Raw genomic sequence first — 15705 nt, 5'->3', positions numbered from 1 at the left:
AAGCCATCTCCTGGCCTCCTCAATTGTCTTTGATGGTGGGACCAGACTCCAGGGCTTTATGTGTGCTAAATGCCCATTCCACACTGAGCTACGCCTTGATATTTTGAATGAGAGTTTACATTCTTTCTCATACTATATTTTTTCTAAAGCTGCCCAAACAATACCATAGACTGGTTGGCTTAATCAACAGAAAATTATTTTCTCTAGCCTTATGGGATGGAAGTTCAAAGCTGAGGTGTGTGCAAGACTCCAGCTTCAGAGAGAGGTTCTGTCTCTAAAAGGAAGGTAGAAAGCAATGGAAAAAGACACAGAGTATCAATTTAGGGTCTTCACATGTGTGTGCCCACACACACACACACACACACACACACATCTACATACACACACACACATACACACACACACACACACAACATATACACAAATGATTTTTATGTTGTTTCCATGTACTGACGGTGGACAGGTTACAGAAAATACATTATTAAAATAAGTTTCATCTGTTCTTTCATTTTATTTTATTTTTTAAATATTTGCTTATTTCATGTATATGCATACACTATCTCTTCACACACACCAGAAGAGGGGCATTGGATCCCGTTACAGATGGTTGTGAGCCACCATGTTGATGGGAATAGAACTCAGGACCTCTGGAAGGGCTGTCAGTGCTCTTAACCACTGAGCCATCTCACCAATACATCTTCTCCCTTCCTTTTGTTCTTTCCTCCTCTTTTCCTTTAGACAAAGTCTTATTCCGCAGCTCAGGATGGTCCAGAACTCTCAATCCTCCTGGCCTCCCGACAGATGACAGATGTGGGCTAGGCTGCTAGGCAAACCACACTTCTCCTGCTCCCTCAGCCATGGTTCTGGACTATGGGGAACAAATGCAGGGCAAAGAGCCTTTTGTGAAAAACACAGGGCTTCTGGCTGCATTGGCAGTGCAGCCTATCAGTAGAGGCCTGCCCAGCATGCACAAAACTCTGGTTCCACTCATGTCCAATATCATGGAAACTGGGCCTGCAGTACAAGCCTGTTGTCTCAGCACTTGAGCAAGGAGGAAAGTAACTAATACATGTTTTAACATTCAGTGACTTTTCCCCTGTAAATAGACTCATTTTTAAAGGAATGAGTGTTGAGTGTGCTACTATCAAAAATGAGAAAGCAACATCTGGCTCATAAGACAAAAGGAACTGAGGCATAAATGCTTAGGAAACAACACCTGTAGTTCAGGAGTGTCTGCCTGAGGTGGGCCAGCAAACCTTCTCTCTGGATGTAAGGGGCAGAACCCGCCACAGATAAAACAGTGAAGCTAGCTATTCAGCAGCCAGTGATGCCTGCCCTCTTTGGAGAAGAAGGGGAAACTCCCCTCATTCCACCTAGCCTCGTTCTGCAGAATTCACCAGTGGTTCTCCTCTCCCTGGCCAGGAAACTCCCTGTGGACAACTAAGTTTCACTTCACTTTCAGGCCTAAGCCTCTCCTGGGAATTCCTGGGAACCAGTTGGCTTAGGCTCCACCTCCTAATTGCTGGCTGTGCCGGAAGGCCCCACAGCAGGGTGTCTCCCCTGAGGCTAGTTGAGGCTTCTCTACGCCCAGACCCATCAAGCCTCTTCTTGTCCCATTGCCTCTGGCATTCTGGGGGAAGTGGGCACAGGGCCAGGATGGCCCACACCAGGCCCAGCTGGGCCCCAGCGAGTCCTTACTTATCTTTCTTGTTAATGAAAAGCTGAGAACCTCCAGCCAGTCCCACTGGGAAGACTCTGGGCCAGATGTCACCATGGAGAAAGAAGGGGCTCAGAGACAGGAAATGGGTTGCCAGAGGCAAGGAAGACATCCTGCCTGCTTGTCAGGGAAAGCAGGCTCCTGGCTACCAGTGCAGGGCTCCAACCACAGGCAAGATGCGGGCAGCCTCTGCCACCTTCAGTAGCCGACTTACCCACTGACTGCTCCAAGTGTGTTTGCCACATTATCAACCCCTCCTGGGAGCTCATAAGAAAAGCAGAATCTCAGCCAGAGGGTGCAGGAAGCAGAGGCAGGCAGATCTCTGTGAGTTTGAGGACAGCCGGGTCTACAGAGTGAGTTCCAGAACAGCCATGGCTACACAGAGAGACCCTGTCTCACAAAGCCAAAAACAAATAAAACAACAACAAAAAGAGGAATCCCGGGTTCAAAGCAGTTATTGCACTGTGACACTCTCTCTTGGGTGACTTTGAGGCATGGACCTGTTCGTGCCCCAGTGTCCTCAGCTGTACAATAGGGGCTGAGTTTGAGAATATGCAGTGCTTAGTAAAGTAATCAACTCATGCTGAGTGCTAGACAGGGCCTCGTACAGCCTCGGCTGGCCTCAAACTCAGCAGGTAGCTAAGGAAGACTTGTGAGTTCCTGATTCTCCTGCCTCTCTCTACCTCCTAAATACCGGGATTACAGGTGTGTGCTGCTGTGTCCTCTTTCTGCAGTCCTGGGCATGAAACCCGGTCTTCTTGCCTGCTAGGTAAGCGTTCTACTAGCCTGGCACTTTTCAAATTTCCTGTCTATTTTGTTACCATGAGTGAGGTAACCCATGTGGGCTCCTGCCAGCCACTGGCCTCTCCTCCGCTATCTCCAGCAGTGGGATGCATGAGACCCACCATGAAGCCGAGGAAGCTGCAGCTCGGAGAGGTGAAGTCACTGGCCCGAGATCCAAATGAGGTGGTCTGAGTCTTCTCTAAACTTACTCGTTAGTAAGTAACCAGTGAGCTGGTAGGAGTCCTTCCCCTGTTACTTGATGGGTTCCCAATTCTATGAGGTCTGTTTGCTGTTGACCCCGTTTTTCAGATGAGGAAAAGTGAGACACAGAAGTCTTGCAGTAGGCAAGGCTAGATTGAAGTAGGGAGACCAACTCATTTCTGTGCTGTGTTCGCACCTCTTACCACGTCCTCCCCTCGGTCACATATCCCTGCTCCTGTTCATCTCCCTGTCAACCCCAGTTCTACAGTTCTGAACCTCCCTCCTCCAGGTCTAGACCACTAATGAGCTCTTGGCCAAAATCACAGATGCTGGACTGGCTTTGGGGAAGAACCTGCTTCCTTCCAGCCTGCACTTCCAGCCATGGTTCAGGTGGCTCACGGGGCAGGAGCTCCAAAGCCAGCGATGGGCAGATCTGTGAACAGCAGCTGCTGTTCTGGTCTGTGGGGCAGCTGGTCCAGAGCCCTGCTTCGTTCTGCCTCTTAGACCAAACCCAGCTCACCTCAGCCTGGTCCTTCAGCAGCAGAGACAACCCTGCCATCCTATTACTCATTCGTTATATCTTATAAAGAGCCTAGTGTGTACTGACTGTTCTGTAGACTCATCAGTGGATGGCTCCGTCTTAGTCCTGAAACAGGGACCAAAAGCTAATGAAATGCCCTTAGAAAATATCATTTCTCAATGGACATGAGAGTCCACTGACTTGGGAAAGAGGCCTCCAGAGCAAGATGAAAGCAGAGGGATTTAAGATAAATGAAATGACATGGGCCAAAGAGGAGAGGTATAAAAGAGCTTGGTGCCTTGGATAGAGGGGAAACCCCTCAGCAGAGCTGAGGTGAAGTGAGGGGATTCCCATACCTCAGCTTTTGTGCAGGACCTTAAGAAAGTTAGCAGACCCTCACCTCCCAGCTCCCAAAGAGATATCCCAGCCATATCTACCCCAAGATGTACCGTCTTGACTTCTCGCGTGTATTGGGCCCCAGAGGTCTTAAAACTCTTGGGAGTTCTTGGTGGCCGTCATGGGGTGCTTGTCCTCTCACTGGACTCTTTTTGGGAGCAGTCAGTACACCAGTTAGCACCTTTGTGTTCCTAGCCAGTTGTGTCTGGCTTCAAATTCTACCTCCACGAGAGCACATGGGAGTATTTAAATCCTTTGGAGTGTTGAGTTCCTCATGTCAAATGGGATGATACATTTTTATTTGGCGTTATTTTGATGTGCTGAGTGGACTGAACAGAGTAGAGCACTTGGTGAAGGTTTAATTAAGGGTTGCACCCCAAGTCCGCAGCCCTGGGGTCAGGGACCTGGTCTGTCTGGCTTGTGGCTCAAGGGTGCTGCAAGATACAGGATAGGTGCAGATGGGTGAGTGGCTGGAAGGATGATAATGGAATTTTAAAAAAGAAGAAAGAAAGAAATAGAGAGGGAGGGAGGGAGGAAAGAAGGAAGGAAGGAAGGAAGGGAGGGAGGGAGGAAGGAAGGAAGGAAGGAAGGAAGGAAGGAAGGAAGGAAGGAAGGAAGGAAAAGAGAAAAGGAAAAAGGCCAGCTCCCTTCCAAAGTAGAGTCATTCATCTCTACCGGTGCCTGCCACCTGCGGGCGGTGTAGCACACCTTACCTGCCGCCGTGCGCCTCACTTTTCCCTCTGTCGTTGGGTTGGGACACCCCTCGAAGAAAGAGGACACCACAGCGGGCACCCAATAAGCGCTCAAGGAAGCCCGGCCGCCCGCCCTCCCTGCCCCAGCTCCAGGAGCCGCCTGCCGCGCAACACTACCCACCCCCTTGCTTACACCCCCTCTGCCTGCTGTGTGCCTCCCGGCCCCAAGCGCACGTGACTCCATCCATCCCGCCCCACCCCGCCCCACCGTCCCAGCGCGATCTCCAGTTGGCCGCACCGGAGCGCCCCGCCCCCAACTGGGGCGGAGCCTAAGCGCCTCGCCCCCTGCTGATCCGGCTCTGGCGTCTGGCGAGGGCTCCGCGGCCCGACCCGGCTGGCGCGCGGGCGGAGCCGGGGCGGCAGAGCTGCTGCTGGCTGATTGCACCGGACTGCGGGCCGCGACATGGTGAGCAGGGATGGGCAGAGCAGGCGGGTAGGGTGAAGGGACGCTCCGGATGGTCCGGGGTGCGGCGCTGGCGGGTCGGCGCGACGAATGCCACGCGCGGGCGGGGGCTCTTTGTCCTCCGCCGCGCGATTGGGACAAAGGAGGCGGCGGGGGGCGGGGGGCGGAGGCTGCTTGGCTGGGCATCTGCTCCTCTCCGGGACCGGTTCTACGTCCTGCGCGAATCCTCCGGGCTGCCCGGAACACTCACTCCGCATTGACGGGGTTCCTGGCAGCGCCCCAGCGTGGTCAAAATAGGATCGAGGGGAACCAGGGGCCTAAGGGAAATCTGGCGCTCATTTCATCGGTGGAGAAACTGAGGCTGAGCCGCAGCGTTTGGTCTCAGGTCCGGTCGGCAGTAATTGCGTGGCGTAAACTTGACTGGGTCTTCGGGAGCCCCTTCCCTCCCCCCAAAAAAACCCAACTGGGGTTAGGCGGACTTGATTTGTCTCTTCAGCTGTCGTTTCCTCCGCAGCTGTCACCCCCTGAACAGGCCCCTGCTTCCCTAGCGCCTCGCCTTGCTCTTTCGGTAGAGTGGGAGAGACGCGGCGTCGCCTGGCACCGCGCCTGCACGCCGCCCGCGCTCTGCACGCGGGAGCTGCTGGGGCGCTTGTCATTAGTGTCTAGTTCTCTCGGCCCAGGTCACCTAGACTAGCTCCTAAGGAGGGGGTCAAACACGGACTTACTGCGCTCAGTTTCCAGGAGAGAGGAGACAGGACAGGTATAGGACGTTTTAGAATCAGGTTTGAAATCGATTGTTTAGGATCGGGGCTGCCTGGATATCTGCACCTCCACTTTTAAATTGTGTGACCTTGGGCTGTTTACTTAACTTCTCTAAGCTACAGATTATTTGTCAAGTAGGAAGAGTAGTCTCGGGTTGTTTTGAGGCAGAAATTTTGGAGAGATCCACTTGAGATGTTGAGCTCCAAAGCGTGGCACCAAGGAACTTTTTCAACGTCTACTATTATATCACTGCCAGAGTTGCATGGCCAGATGGGACCCTGACGATTAGAAGCAGGACTCAGGCTTGGACTATGAGATTGCAGGTCACCCCGGGCAGTCCCCAAACTTCTCGGTCTTAGTTTGCTCTCCTGGCATAAGAACTGGGAGCAGGGTGGCATCTGGAGCAGATTTCTCTTCTAGAAGGGGAGGGAGGAGACAATGGATACAGCCATGCTAGATGTCCCCTTCCCTTCCCTGTTGCTGTTGGTCCTCTTTTTAAGGCCTTGGATGGCAGAAGCCCTCGGCAATGGTGCCTTTGGGGTTTGACCAAGTGAAACCTGGGGCAGGAAATACTAATGGCTTGGGGTCCCCTGAAGAGGAATCTTGGAAGGTGGCTCTGCTGGAGAAGAGAGCAGTGCAGGAAGCCCTTGGGTGTCCTGAAGGCAGGACAGTGTTCCTGACTCCCTTGGAGGCCCGGAAGGTAGACACTTCCAGTGGGGTGTCAGAGTGGTACCCAGCTGGGTACAGTAGTCCTGGTGCTGAGTTAAGTGAAGAGCAAGCAGAGGGTATCCCCGGAGAAGAGGCTATTTGTGACATTGGGTCCAGGCCAGGCTCTGTGCCTTGGAGTACAAGAGGTCACAAAGAAAAGGGGAGGTCATTAAGAACAGCTTGCTGTGGGGTGAGAGAGGGGACTTGGCCCGCCCTGTTGTCTTCTGGGTGGGGTGAAGGGTTACTTTTGGGATTCCATGAAGAGGTATGAGTAAAAGACCCCTTACCAAGGAAGACCTAAAGGAGAGTGTGAATTTTAAGCGATCCCTGCCCAGAGGTCTCACTGTGTGTCATTTTGAGACCAGTGTGTCCTAGCGCCAGTTACCCATCACTCTGGGCCTTGAGAAACCAGGCCCAACAATTCTCAGCCATTGCAGACTGAAGTGGCTATGGAGTGCCCAAGCACATGTTGAAAGCTGTCACTGTAGCTGCTTCCAACAAGGGACATGGTATGGCCTGTTCTCTAGCTGACCCTGTGCCTCAGTTTCCTCATCTGCAGAATGGGATGGTCAAGACAAGTAGAGAGGAGATAAGGACGTGATGGCATAGCTCTGAGGTGGTCCTGGAACCTGGGTTATGTTATGTCTGACCCATGGGCCTTGGTGAATGAAATGGGGTGGTCAGTGTGTATGCAGAGGGTTGTACAAGCCAGATGCAGGGCATCCCAGTATCCTCTGGGTTCTGCTTCTCTGTTGCCACCTTCCTTGCCCCAAGCATAAGAGTTACCTTGGTTTTCAAGCTGTGGGTTACAACTCTTTTGGGTGTGGAACAACAGTTTCATAAGGGGTCACTTAAGACCATAGAGAAAACAGATATTTACATTGTGATTCGTAACTGTAGCAAAATTACAATTACAGAGTAGCAAGAAAAACATGTTATGGTTGGGGGTGACCACAACATGAGGAACTGTATTAAAGGGTCAGAGCATTAAGGTTGAGAACCACTGAGTTCTGTTCTGAGAGGGCTCAGACCTGCCGTGCTCTCCTGTCATGCCTTGCCCCTGTCCTCAACTTGGGTTACATCCTCATTTCCCTGAGGCTGCTTCCTGCCAGGCATGGGGACCTGTGCTTAGGCATCTGGGAGGAGCCTGGCCTTAGGGAGCTGGCTCAGGGATAGGTCCTCTGGTTGACCCTATGCGAGCCAGGTCACTTTTCTCATCATCACATACCTGGGCGTGGAATACTCAGTCTTTATGGAGTACCTATGTGAGGTAGAGCATAGCTGTGAACTTGAGGACAGTGACCTTTTCTTAGACTCTCTGGAGGGCAGCCAGGATAACACTGTAAACTAGAACTGCAGAGAGCTGAGGGCCTTAGGAATAGGAAAGATGGGGGCAGGTAGGGGGTGCCGGCCAGTGTGGGAAGAGGCAGCATCTGAGAAAGTGCCCAGTTTAGTACTAAGGACGGAGGCAACCACAGGGCAGTTCATGAGGTATGAGTGGTAGCCAGGGCTTACAGGGGACGCTGGGGCAACCTCAGGAGCCCTCCCTTCTGAGGCCACCGTGTCTGGCCCAGAGTTGGATTTTTTTTAGATCACTTCTCAGGAAATGCTTGCTAAATGAAGAGGAAAAAGAAAGAAAGAAAGAAAGAAAGAAAGAAAGAAAGAAAGAAAGAAAGAAAGAAAGAGAGAAAGAAAAAAAGGAAGGAAGAAAGAAAGAAAAGAAACAAGAAGGCCACTAGGGCTATGTGGTGGCCACAGAGCAGGCATGCCTGGTGGGTCACAAGTCATTAATTATGCTTAGAAGCGAGCAGTATATACTGGGCGCTATCCACCTCCAGGCCTGGGGTGGGCATGAGTTTGAGGTCATGCCTGCTCTCCTGGGGTCCCTCTTGGCTTGAGTTGCCTGTGCCTCAGTTTCTTCATTAGTTACAGGACAGCTGTTTCCCTCAGATCATGGTGCCATTGTTTAATTTCCCATTTCCCATCCCGGAACCACCCCAGACCCCAAACACAGACTTCCCTTTCTGAATTGCTACTGTCTTGCCTTCCGGTCCAGCCCACAGGAGGACATGCAGGTGGAGGCAGGGTGGGTGTCCTGTGTGGTCTGGCTGTGTGGGTTTGTGGGAACTGATGGATCTAGCAGAGCTCTCTTGGGACCCGCAGCTTTGGGAATGGAGGAAAGCCAGGCAACCAAGCCAGGGGAGGAAGCTTCCCTGGCCTTTTGGTTGGAGAGACTTCCTTCCTGAAGCTGGTGTAAACTAGGTCAGAGTTTCTTCCTCCACCTCCACGTGGGTGCCATTTGGGGCCAGGCTACTCTGCATTAAAGTTCTGGGAACTATCCTATACCTTGAAGGGTACAGAGCAGAATTTCTGGACTCTGCCTACCAAGTATGGCCAGGGGCACGGTTGAACCCACTCAAGACCTAGTGATCAAAGGTCAGGGAATGGAGCACCCTGGGCAGAAGGAACTAGGGGTCAGAGGACATTGGAAAGCACATGGCTGGAGAGCAGTGAGCGGGAATGGGAAGCACTTGGGTACACTTCCTGTACTCTGATTGCAGGAGTGGACAGGGAACCAGATGAGAAGAACCCAGGCAGCTCAGACCCTGGAGACTGTGAAGGTTGTGAATCAGAGGGTGCTCCCCTCAACCCCCGCCTGGAGCTTCCTTGCAGACCAGCACATGTGGCGAGGATAGTATTCCCTGGTCATAGGGCCTTGTTTCTGGACACTCTGGGGCATTGATTGGCTGCCTGTGACCTTTAGGCAGACCTGACCCCTGGTACCCTCGATGGTTGAGTGAGAGTCATTTCTAAGGAGATTATTATTACTCAAGGATGTGGCAGGTCCCATCATGTTTGGAGTGTGAATCTTACAGTGCCATCTACCTGGGTGATGTGAATGGCAAGACAGTGACATTTAAGGCTTCCTCAGTGTAGGTTGTGCCTGGCCTGTGCAGGACATGCCCATGGGGTCTTCATCCCTCTCACTACTCTGGTGTCCACTTCTGATGGGCACTAGTAAGGAAGTGTGAGGGCCGGAAGAGAGGCTGCTGGCTTCAGCACCTGGGAGGCCACAGTGGCGAAGCCCCGGCTGACTCCTTGGGCTCTAGGGTACAGTTTACAAGGACGGCTGGAGTCCCGGTTCTCCATGCCTTGTGTGCATCCCACAGCCTCCCTCCCCTTTACCGCTCACAACCTTGGCTGAGGATGAGGGCTGGGCGGTGACATGGAGTTGTGTGATAATGGAACAGCCCAGCTTTCCGTGTCCTGGCATCACTCCTCAGCATGCCTGAGCCCAGCTGGCACTCACGCCGCTGCCACTCTACCAGGGTGATGCACCAGGTTTCCCCTGCCTTCAGAGGCCTAGCAGTGCTGTCCCCCTGTGGTGAATGCTCTCCCCTGCCAGTGTGGCCTCTTTGCAGCTCACCTGCTCCCCCAGCTAACATCACAGCACCTGAGCCCTCGTGCTCCTGATGTAATCATAGCTGGACTGACAATTCAGAGTGTTGATCCCTTGGTAATTTGGCTTCTATACTAGATGGTATTCTGCACACAGAAGGAGCTAGCTCCCCTACCCCTCCTGCCTTCCCTGAAGTTTCCCCAGTACCTGTGTCTTCCACGACCTGTTTGTCTGCCCTACAGCCATAGGCTTCTTGAAAACTGGTGTCTTCACAGCTCCATGGGGCAAAGCTGTCTGCTGTTGTGATTTTCCCCCTAGGTTCTAGAAGCTCAGACCCTGGAGACCCTGAAGGTTGAGGCTTTCTGTGTTACCTGGTCCTCCCACAGGAGCTGATGCTGTTTGTCTGCTTCTGGATCCTTCCTCTCTAGCCTCCTGCACCAGTCCTGGATACACACTGGTGGCTCATCATGCCTGTGGTACTCAGGCTCAGAAGGCTAAGGCTAGAACATCATGAGTTTGAGATAATCTGGGCTGTAGAGTGAGCCTCTGTCTCAAAGACAAACAAAAAACAATGTATACCTTCAACAGAACCAGATTAGTGGCCAGTCGTCTTACAGCCTCTGCCTCAATTGCTATGGTGCCCGTTTCCTTTTCCATCAGAGGGGCTTGCTGACATCGGAAGCACCTGGGTGTCAGAAGTATCTGGGGGAGGTAGGCTGGGTAAACATCTGGGCAGACACAATGGAAAGCCAATCCCAGGGTTGTCACTGGGGTGAGGGCAGGACTGGTTGAGCTTAAGATCTTAAAAACAGACCCAGCAAGGGGCAGCTAGGCAGCTGAGTCCCTACAGAGCACCTTGCCCCTCCTATAGTCAGTCTTCTCTCCTGGCTTTGTCTTTCAGGACTGTCCTGTGCAGCCCGAATCCCGGCCTCGTTGAGCTAGGCACACCAAGAGCTTTCCACCAAAGAAGCCCCTCCAAGCACTGACCATGTCTATTATGGACCACAGCCCCACGACTGGGGTAGTCACAGTCATTGTCATCCTCATCGCCATAGCTGCCCTGGGGGCCTTGATCCTCGGCTGCTGGTGCTACCTGCGGCTGCAGCGCATCAGCCAGTCAGAGGATGAGGAGAGCATCGTGGGCGATGGCGAGACAAAGGAGCCCTTTCTACTGGTGCAGTATTCTGCCAAGGGGCCATGTGTGGAAAGAAAGGCCAAATTGATGACCGCCAACAGCCCGGAAGTGCATGGCTGAGCGGGGCTGCGAAGGCCATGGTTCTGTTTGCAGCCAGCCCAGAAGCACTGAGAGGGCAGAAGCAGACATGTTGCTATGTGAGAGGGGTTGACACTTGCTGGCATGGTCTCCTTGGGCTTTGACATCGCATGCACTGACTCCAGGTCCCAGCTCTTCTGGCCTCCTCCTCAGCCTCTTGGTGGGCTGTCCATTGCAGGCAGTGGGCAGGCCTGACCCTGCTGGGGTTCATGGCCTCTCAGCGCTTTCCTTACTTGAATGTTTTAGCTGAGCCTGTTCTTGATGGAGCTACTACTGTAACGCGTGAACTAACCAACCTGTGAACTGTAAATAGGCCCAGAAGCACGTGTTTTAAGCCTTTTTGCCAATTTTTAAAAAACACCAGATGGATGGACTGGCTTGATAATGACTGTACTCACGTGAGCTGAGGTATGATCATGGAGGGTCTTCGACTGGTCAGGCCCCAGGTGCCCTTGGCAGGGTGCACTGAGGTCTTAGCAATGCATACAGAAGGGAGGTGAAAGGTGAAACTGGGGTGCTTCAACTTGCTTAGCAATGGAGGAAAACCGCACCTCTCCCTTTCTTTACTTCAGCTTTGTTATATAGCAGTGTGTAGATCTGGCAGTTACTGCGAGGAAGCTGTTAATGCGTGCTTGGAAGCCTATGAAGGACATCTCGAGAGTCCTGAGGGTTGCCAGGCAGCTTAGCAGAGCAGTCTCTTGCCCTTTGGTTTTGAGCATGCCCAGTACAGCCCTTCAACACAGGCTTTGCAGAAAACTGTTCTGGTCCTCTGGAAACACCAGAGCCCATGGTAGCTACTTGAAGTCTGAAACCCAGTTGGCCCAGGAAGGCAAGGTTTGGTTTTTGTATTTAATATTTTCTGCACTGGAATGAGGGTTGGGGGTAGGGGTGGCTCCCCCCCCCCCCCTTTTCACAAGTGAGCTTCCTTTTCTTCTCCCATGGGTATTGGGTTTCACTTTGATCCTTGGGGCTTTGTAGACAGAGCTCCCTATCCCAGCTCTCAAGGTACTGTGTGCCACAGAAGGTCCTTTCTAGTGTGCATACGAGCACTTACAACAGAGTTACCAGGAGTCCAAGTTCAGGGCCCAGTTCTCACTGGTAAGGGAGCCAGCAGCATGCCTCCAGGCTATTTCTGATGTCTATAAGCTTGCTCAGATGTTAACCCACCACCACAATACGCATTCTAAACTATTACGAGTAAACCTGACTGTGCTGGCGCCCTTGGTGATGAGTAGGTGGCTAGCTAGCCCTGGCAGCAGAGAGCTTCAGGCTAGTCTGGGGACAGCTTTAAAAAGCATGTAAACCTAATCCATTTTCTAGAACCCCAAGGGAGGAGCTGTAGGGAACACTTCTTTTTAGCAGTGTATACCAATATGTGGACAGGGGAGGCAGATGCTAAGAAACAGTGTAAGGTAAGGAAGGACAGCTAAAAAGGCCATTTGTGAAGGTAGGAACAAGACAGCTCAGGTGAGCAGCTCCGGCAGAAACAGCTGAAGAAAGACTCTTGAACACTGGTGAGATAGCTAAGTCACACAAGAGGTAGGCAAGGACGGACTGGCCACAGCAGGGGCTGCTAAGGCTGGCTTGGATGTGTTAGACCTGGGAGCAGTGACTCTCCAGTTCTAGGAGGGGAACAGAAGGTTTCAAAGGATCTGCCCTGCAGTTGGCTGAGGCTGAAGGCTCTGACCCATTCCCGCCCCACACCCACCTTTCTACCTCTGCGTCTTGCAGCCAGCAGCCTAAACACTGCTGACCCTTTCCTCTACCATCCACTGACCTCTGCACCGAAGTTTGAGCATGTGCATCACCGCACGATGCAGGCTGCAGCTGGTATTCTGCTGATGAAGTCTGTTTTTCAGACATCATCACATTCTTATCATTTACACTTTGGGGGAGCTTCCTATCACACACCCCCTCCCCCCCCCGCCCTCGTTGCCAGGGGGTATTTCAAGTTTGAGTTAGTCCATCCAGAGGGGCATGAGTGAGTAAGTTCAGGCACTGTGGGGCACTGGTGGGGTCACAGGGGGAGAATAAGGACCTATGGAACTATTGAACAACCATGCAAGTCTTCCCTGCCCTTGGTTATCACTAGCTACCTTTTCAAGTGTGCACTGGAGCCACACGCTGCAATGGTTAGTGAGTCATGACTTCCCTTCAGATTCTTCCCAGTAGTGTAACTGTTATGGTCAGGTCTTCTGATGAGCAAGAGGCTAGCCTTTCATCCTGGGGAGCATGCAGGAACTCCGAGGCTAAGCCACTGAAGCGAGGACTGACATTTCTAGATATATGTTCAAGCAGACCGTGCTACTGTTGTGTCTCAAAGCTACCAGTTTGTGCAATAAGTGGAAGGGATGACATTCCTGATCAATAAATGCTGAATGACATTCAAGTTCATTTTGTAGACCACTGAGAAAATCTTTATTTACAATAAATTTCAATAAAATTTGCATAACTATATTCCCAATGTACAGTTCTCACCTCTGGTTCCTTCATCTCATTCCAAAGTTAGTCTGTCCTGTTCTCATGCTTCCTCTCTGAAGCCAGAGTGGAGCTGGCGCTAGAGGGTGGAGGGGTGTCACCAGGTAACTGGGTTGCACCCATGGGCTTGGAGTGGTTGGGGTGAGCCTTCCCCAGAGGTGTTGGCTCCTTAGCATCACCCTGGCGCTCCAGCTCCCTCTCCATAGTTGCCACAAGGACCTTGAGCCATGTGTGCTCAGGGAGGGGGGTCTCCGAGGCACTGGCCAGCTCCTGGAGCTCTCGAGCCTTCTTCAAATACAGAGCCTGCAGTTTCTGGCTGTGGCGCCTGAGTAGCCTGTGCTGTTGCTCCAGGGTCCGCTGCCGGCGAAGCAGGCGGTGCCCATCCCTGCGGGCACTAAAGAGCCGGCCCTCTACCTGCTCCTGTGTACGGCGGAGGCTGCTCATCTCAGACCGCAGCTCCTGCATCGCATTCTCCACGTGAGAGATGTGTTCACGCTGCAGGACGGCCGCGCTCTGGGCACATTCTTGGGTGGGAGGGCTGGTGGTAAGGCCCTGGGGGGCAGAGGCAGGGTCTGAATGATGCAGAATGAACCGCAGCAGATTCGGGAGGGTGATGGGGAGGTCTCCAGGGTATTTCACACTAAGGTCCTTTCTGGAGAGGAAGGGAAAGTCAAAAGTGAGGGTCTCAATAGGCACAATGCAGAGACAAATGGGACTGGATGTCAGACTGGCCTTTCTGACTAAGAAAAGATGCTGGTTTCTTGCTGAAAGGAAGGCAGTGCTGCCAGGGCAAGTGGTTCTTTGTGGAGTTGAGGAGCCCCACAGACTTGCACTGCAGTTAAGAAAATCTGAATAAAGTGTTTATCTGTTCCTAAGGACAGAGCTGTTTCTGTACTCAACTTTCAGAGAGATAAGCATGCTCGGGCCTAAGCCCCAAGTCAGTGCATCAGGGAGGGGGAAGAATGTTGTTGCTCTGTGAGCTACACAAGCTGGTGAACACAGTCCTGGGACAGAGCTGTCCTTGGTTACCACGGCTATTAACAGTGATCAGTAAAACGGAAAGTACACACAAATCAAACCAGCAACAGTGCACGCTTACTGTACAGTGTCTTGTTCTTGACTGTACTCCAGCCAGGGGACACTGGGCTCACACCTGGGCAGTGCTACTGACCAATGTACCAACCAAAGGACTAAGATGAATCACAGCTACTCAACCTGACAGCACAGGATTGACAATGGTGACGTTAAAAGGGGTTCCTACATCCTCCATGCTCTAATTCAGGAAGGTCCTTTTCAGACCCTGCCGTCTAATTGTTAGCCTCTTACATTTCTCTCACAGGTGTGGTGCAAAGCCAATCTAGCCACCATAACTCAAAACACTTCTTTCTATAGTCCTCCCTTAGGCTAGTCAACAGATGGAATCCAGACCCTCAGGAAAGAACAGAGCTGACAGGATCCCAAAGGCAGCACCCATGCTGCCCTGCTCAGTGACACATATTCTCAGACAAATGGCTTGAGCTCTGTAAAACGGGATGGGCGTGTCATGTGCCTCATAGGGCTGTTGCAAGGGTTAAATGAGTTGAGTGTTGAACATTAGCTTTTTCAGAATCGTTAACCCTTATGGCATCATGCATAATCTCTCAAGCAGGAAGACTGCAGTTTGAAGCAGGCCTCTGGGCTATACAGTGAGACTGTCTCAAAAAAGAAAAAAAAAATCAACCAAGGTGGGGCGGAGAGATGGCTCAGTGGTTAAGATTGTGGGCTCCTGGGGCTGGGGATTTAGCTCAGTGGTAGAGCGCTTGCCTAGCAAGCTGAAGGCCCTGGGTTCGGTCCCCAGCTCCGAAAAAAAGAAAAAAGAAAAAGAAAAAAAAAAAAAAAAGATCGTGGGCTGCTTTTTACAGAGGACCTGGGTTCAATTACCAGCACCCACATAGTGGCTCACAACTGTCTAAAATGTCAGCCCCATGGGATTTAATGCCCTTTTCTGGCCTCCAAGGGCGCTGTAACATGCTGCACAGATACAGGCAGGTAAAACACCCATTTATTTAGACATAAATACTTTTTTTAAAATTAGGAAGGCTTTCATGTTAGCACACACCTTAATCTCAGCATCAGGGAGGCAGAGACAGGTGGATCTCTATCAATCTGAGGCTAAGCCTGGTCTACAGAGCAACTGTGAAGCCAGCCAAGGCTGCTTAGAGAAGCCCAATCTCAAAAAACCAAAATAAAATTAAACAAAATTAAAAATGGAACGGGAATGCATTAACTGAAAACTTGTATAACCTTTTCACACACGAATCCAGAAGCCAAAC

The 15705-nt window shown here is 51.8% G+C and overlaps 2 protein-coding genes across 6 annotated transcripts in view; one reads left to right on the top strand and one right to left on the bottom strand.

Annotated features, from left to right (window-relative positions):
* Positions 1–4698: 4698 nt before the first annotated feature.
* Positions 4699–13379, top strand: Snn (stannin). Of its 3 annotated transcripts, none has more exons than NM_001034083.1 (2): positions 4699–4775; positions 10544–13372. In NM_001034083.1, exon 2 carries the CDS (start codon positions 10631–10633, stop codon positions 10895–10897), a length of 267 nt encoding a protein of 88 aa, NP_001029255.1. In that variant the 5' UTR covers positions 4699–4775; positions 10544–10630; the 3' UTR covers positions 10898–13372. The 3 variants fall into 3 exon arrangements, with proteins under 3 accessions (NP_001029255.1, XP_063124863.1, XP_063124864.1); XM_063268793.1 differs by lacking the exon at positions 4699–4775 and adding an exon at positions 4793–5157 and having other exon boundaries at positions 10544–13379; XM_063268794.1 differs by lacking the exon at positions 4699–4775 and adding an exon at positions 4944–5157 and having other exon boundaries at positions 10544–13379.
* The window catches only part of Txndc11 (thioredoxin domain containing 11), a 57495-nt gene continuing 55095 nt past the window's right edge, over positions 13306–15705 (bottom strand). For 2 of the 3 annotated variants that reach the window (XM_008767481.4, XM_039085803.2), the window contains one exon: positions 13306–14045. In XM_008767481.4, the coding sequence (XP_008765703.1) occupies positions 13421–14045 (625 nt within the window). In that variant the 3' untranslated portion in view covers positions 13306–13420. 3 annotated transcript variants of the gene reach the window in all.

This window comes from Rattus norvegicus, chromosome 10, assembly GCF_036323735.1.
Source record: "Rattus norvegicus strain BN/NHsdMcwi chromosome 10, GRCr8, whole genome shotgun sequence".
Classification (NCBI taxonomy): domain Eukaryota; kingdom Metazoa; phylum Chordata; class Mammalia; order Rodentia; family Muridae; genus Rattus; species Rattus norvegicus.
The sequence above is the reverse complement of the archived record's forward strand: the minus strand, read 5'-3'. Positions and strand labels throughout refer to the sequence as shown.

Excerpts from the sequence above, each read along its gene's own strand:
- Snn (XM_063268793.1), top strand. The coding sequence starts at position 4,825 with ATGGTCCGGGGTGCGGCGCTGGCGGGTCGGCGCGACGAATGCCACGCG. Across the intron at positions 5,158-10,543 it reads GCCGCAGCGTTTGGTCTCAG|GACTGTCCTGTGCAGCCCGA; the intron begins GTCCGGTCGGCA and ends TTTGTCTTTCAG.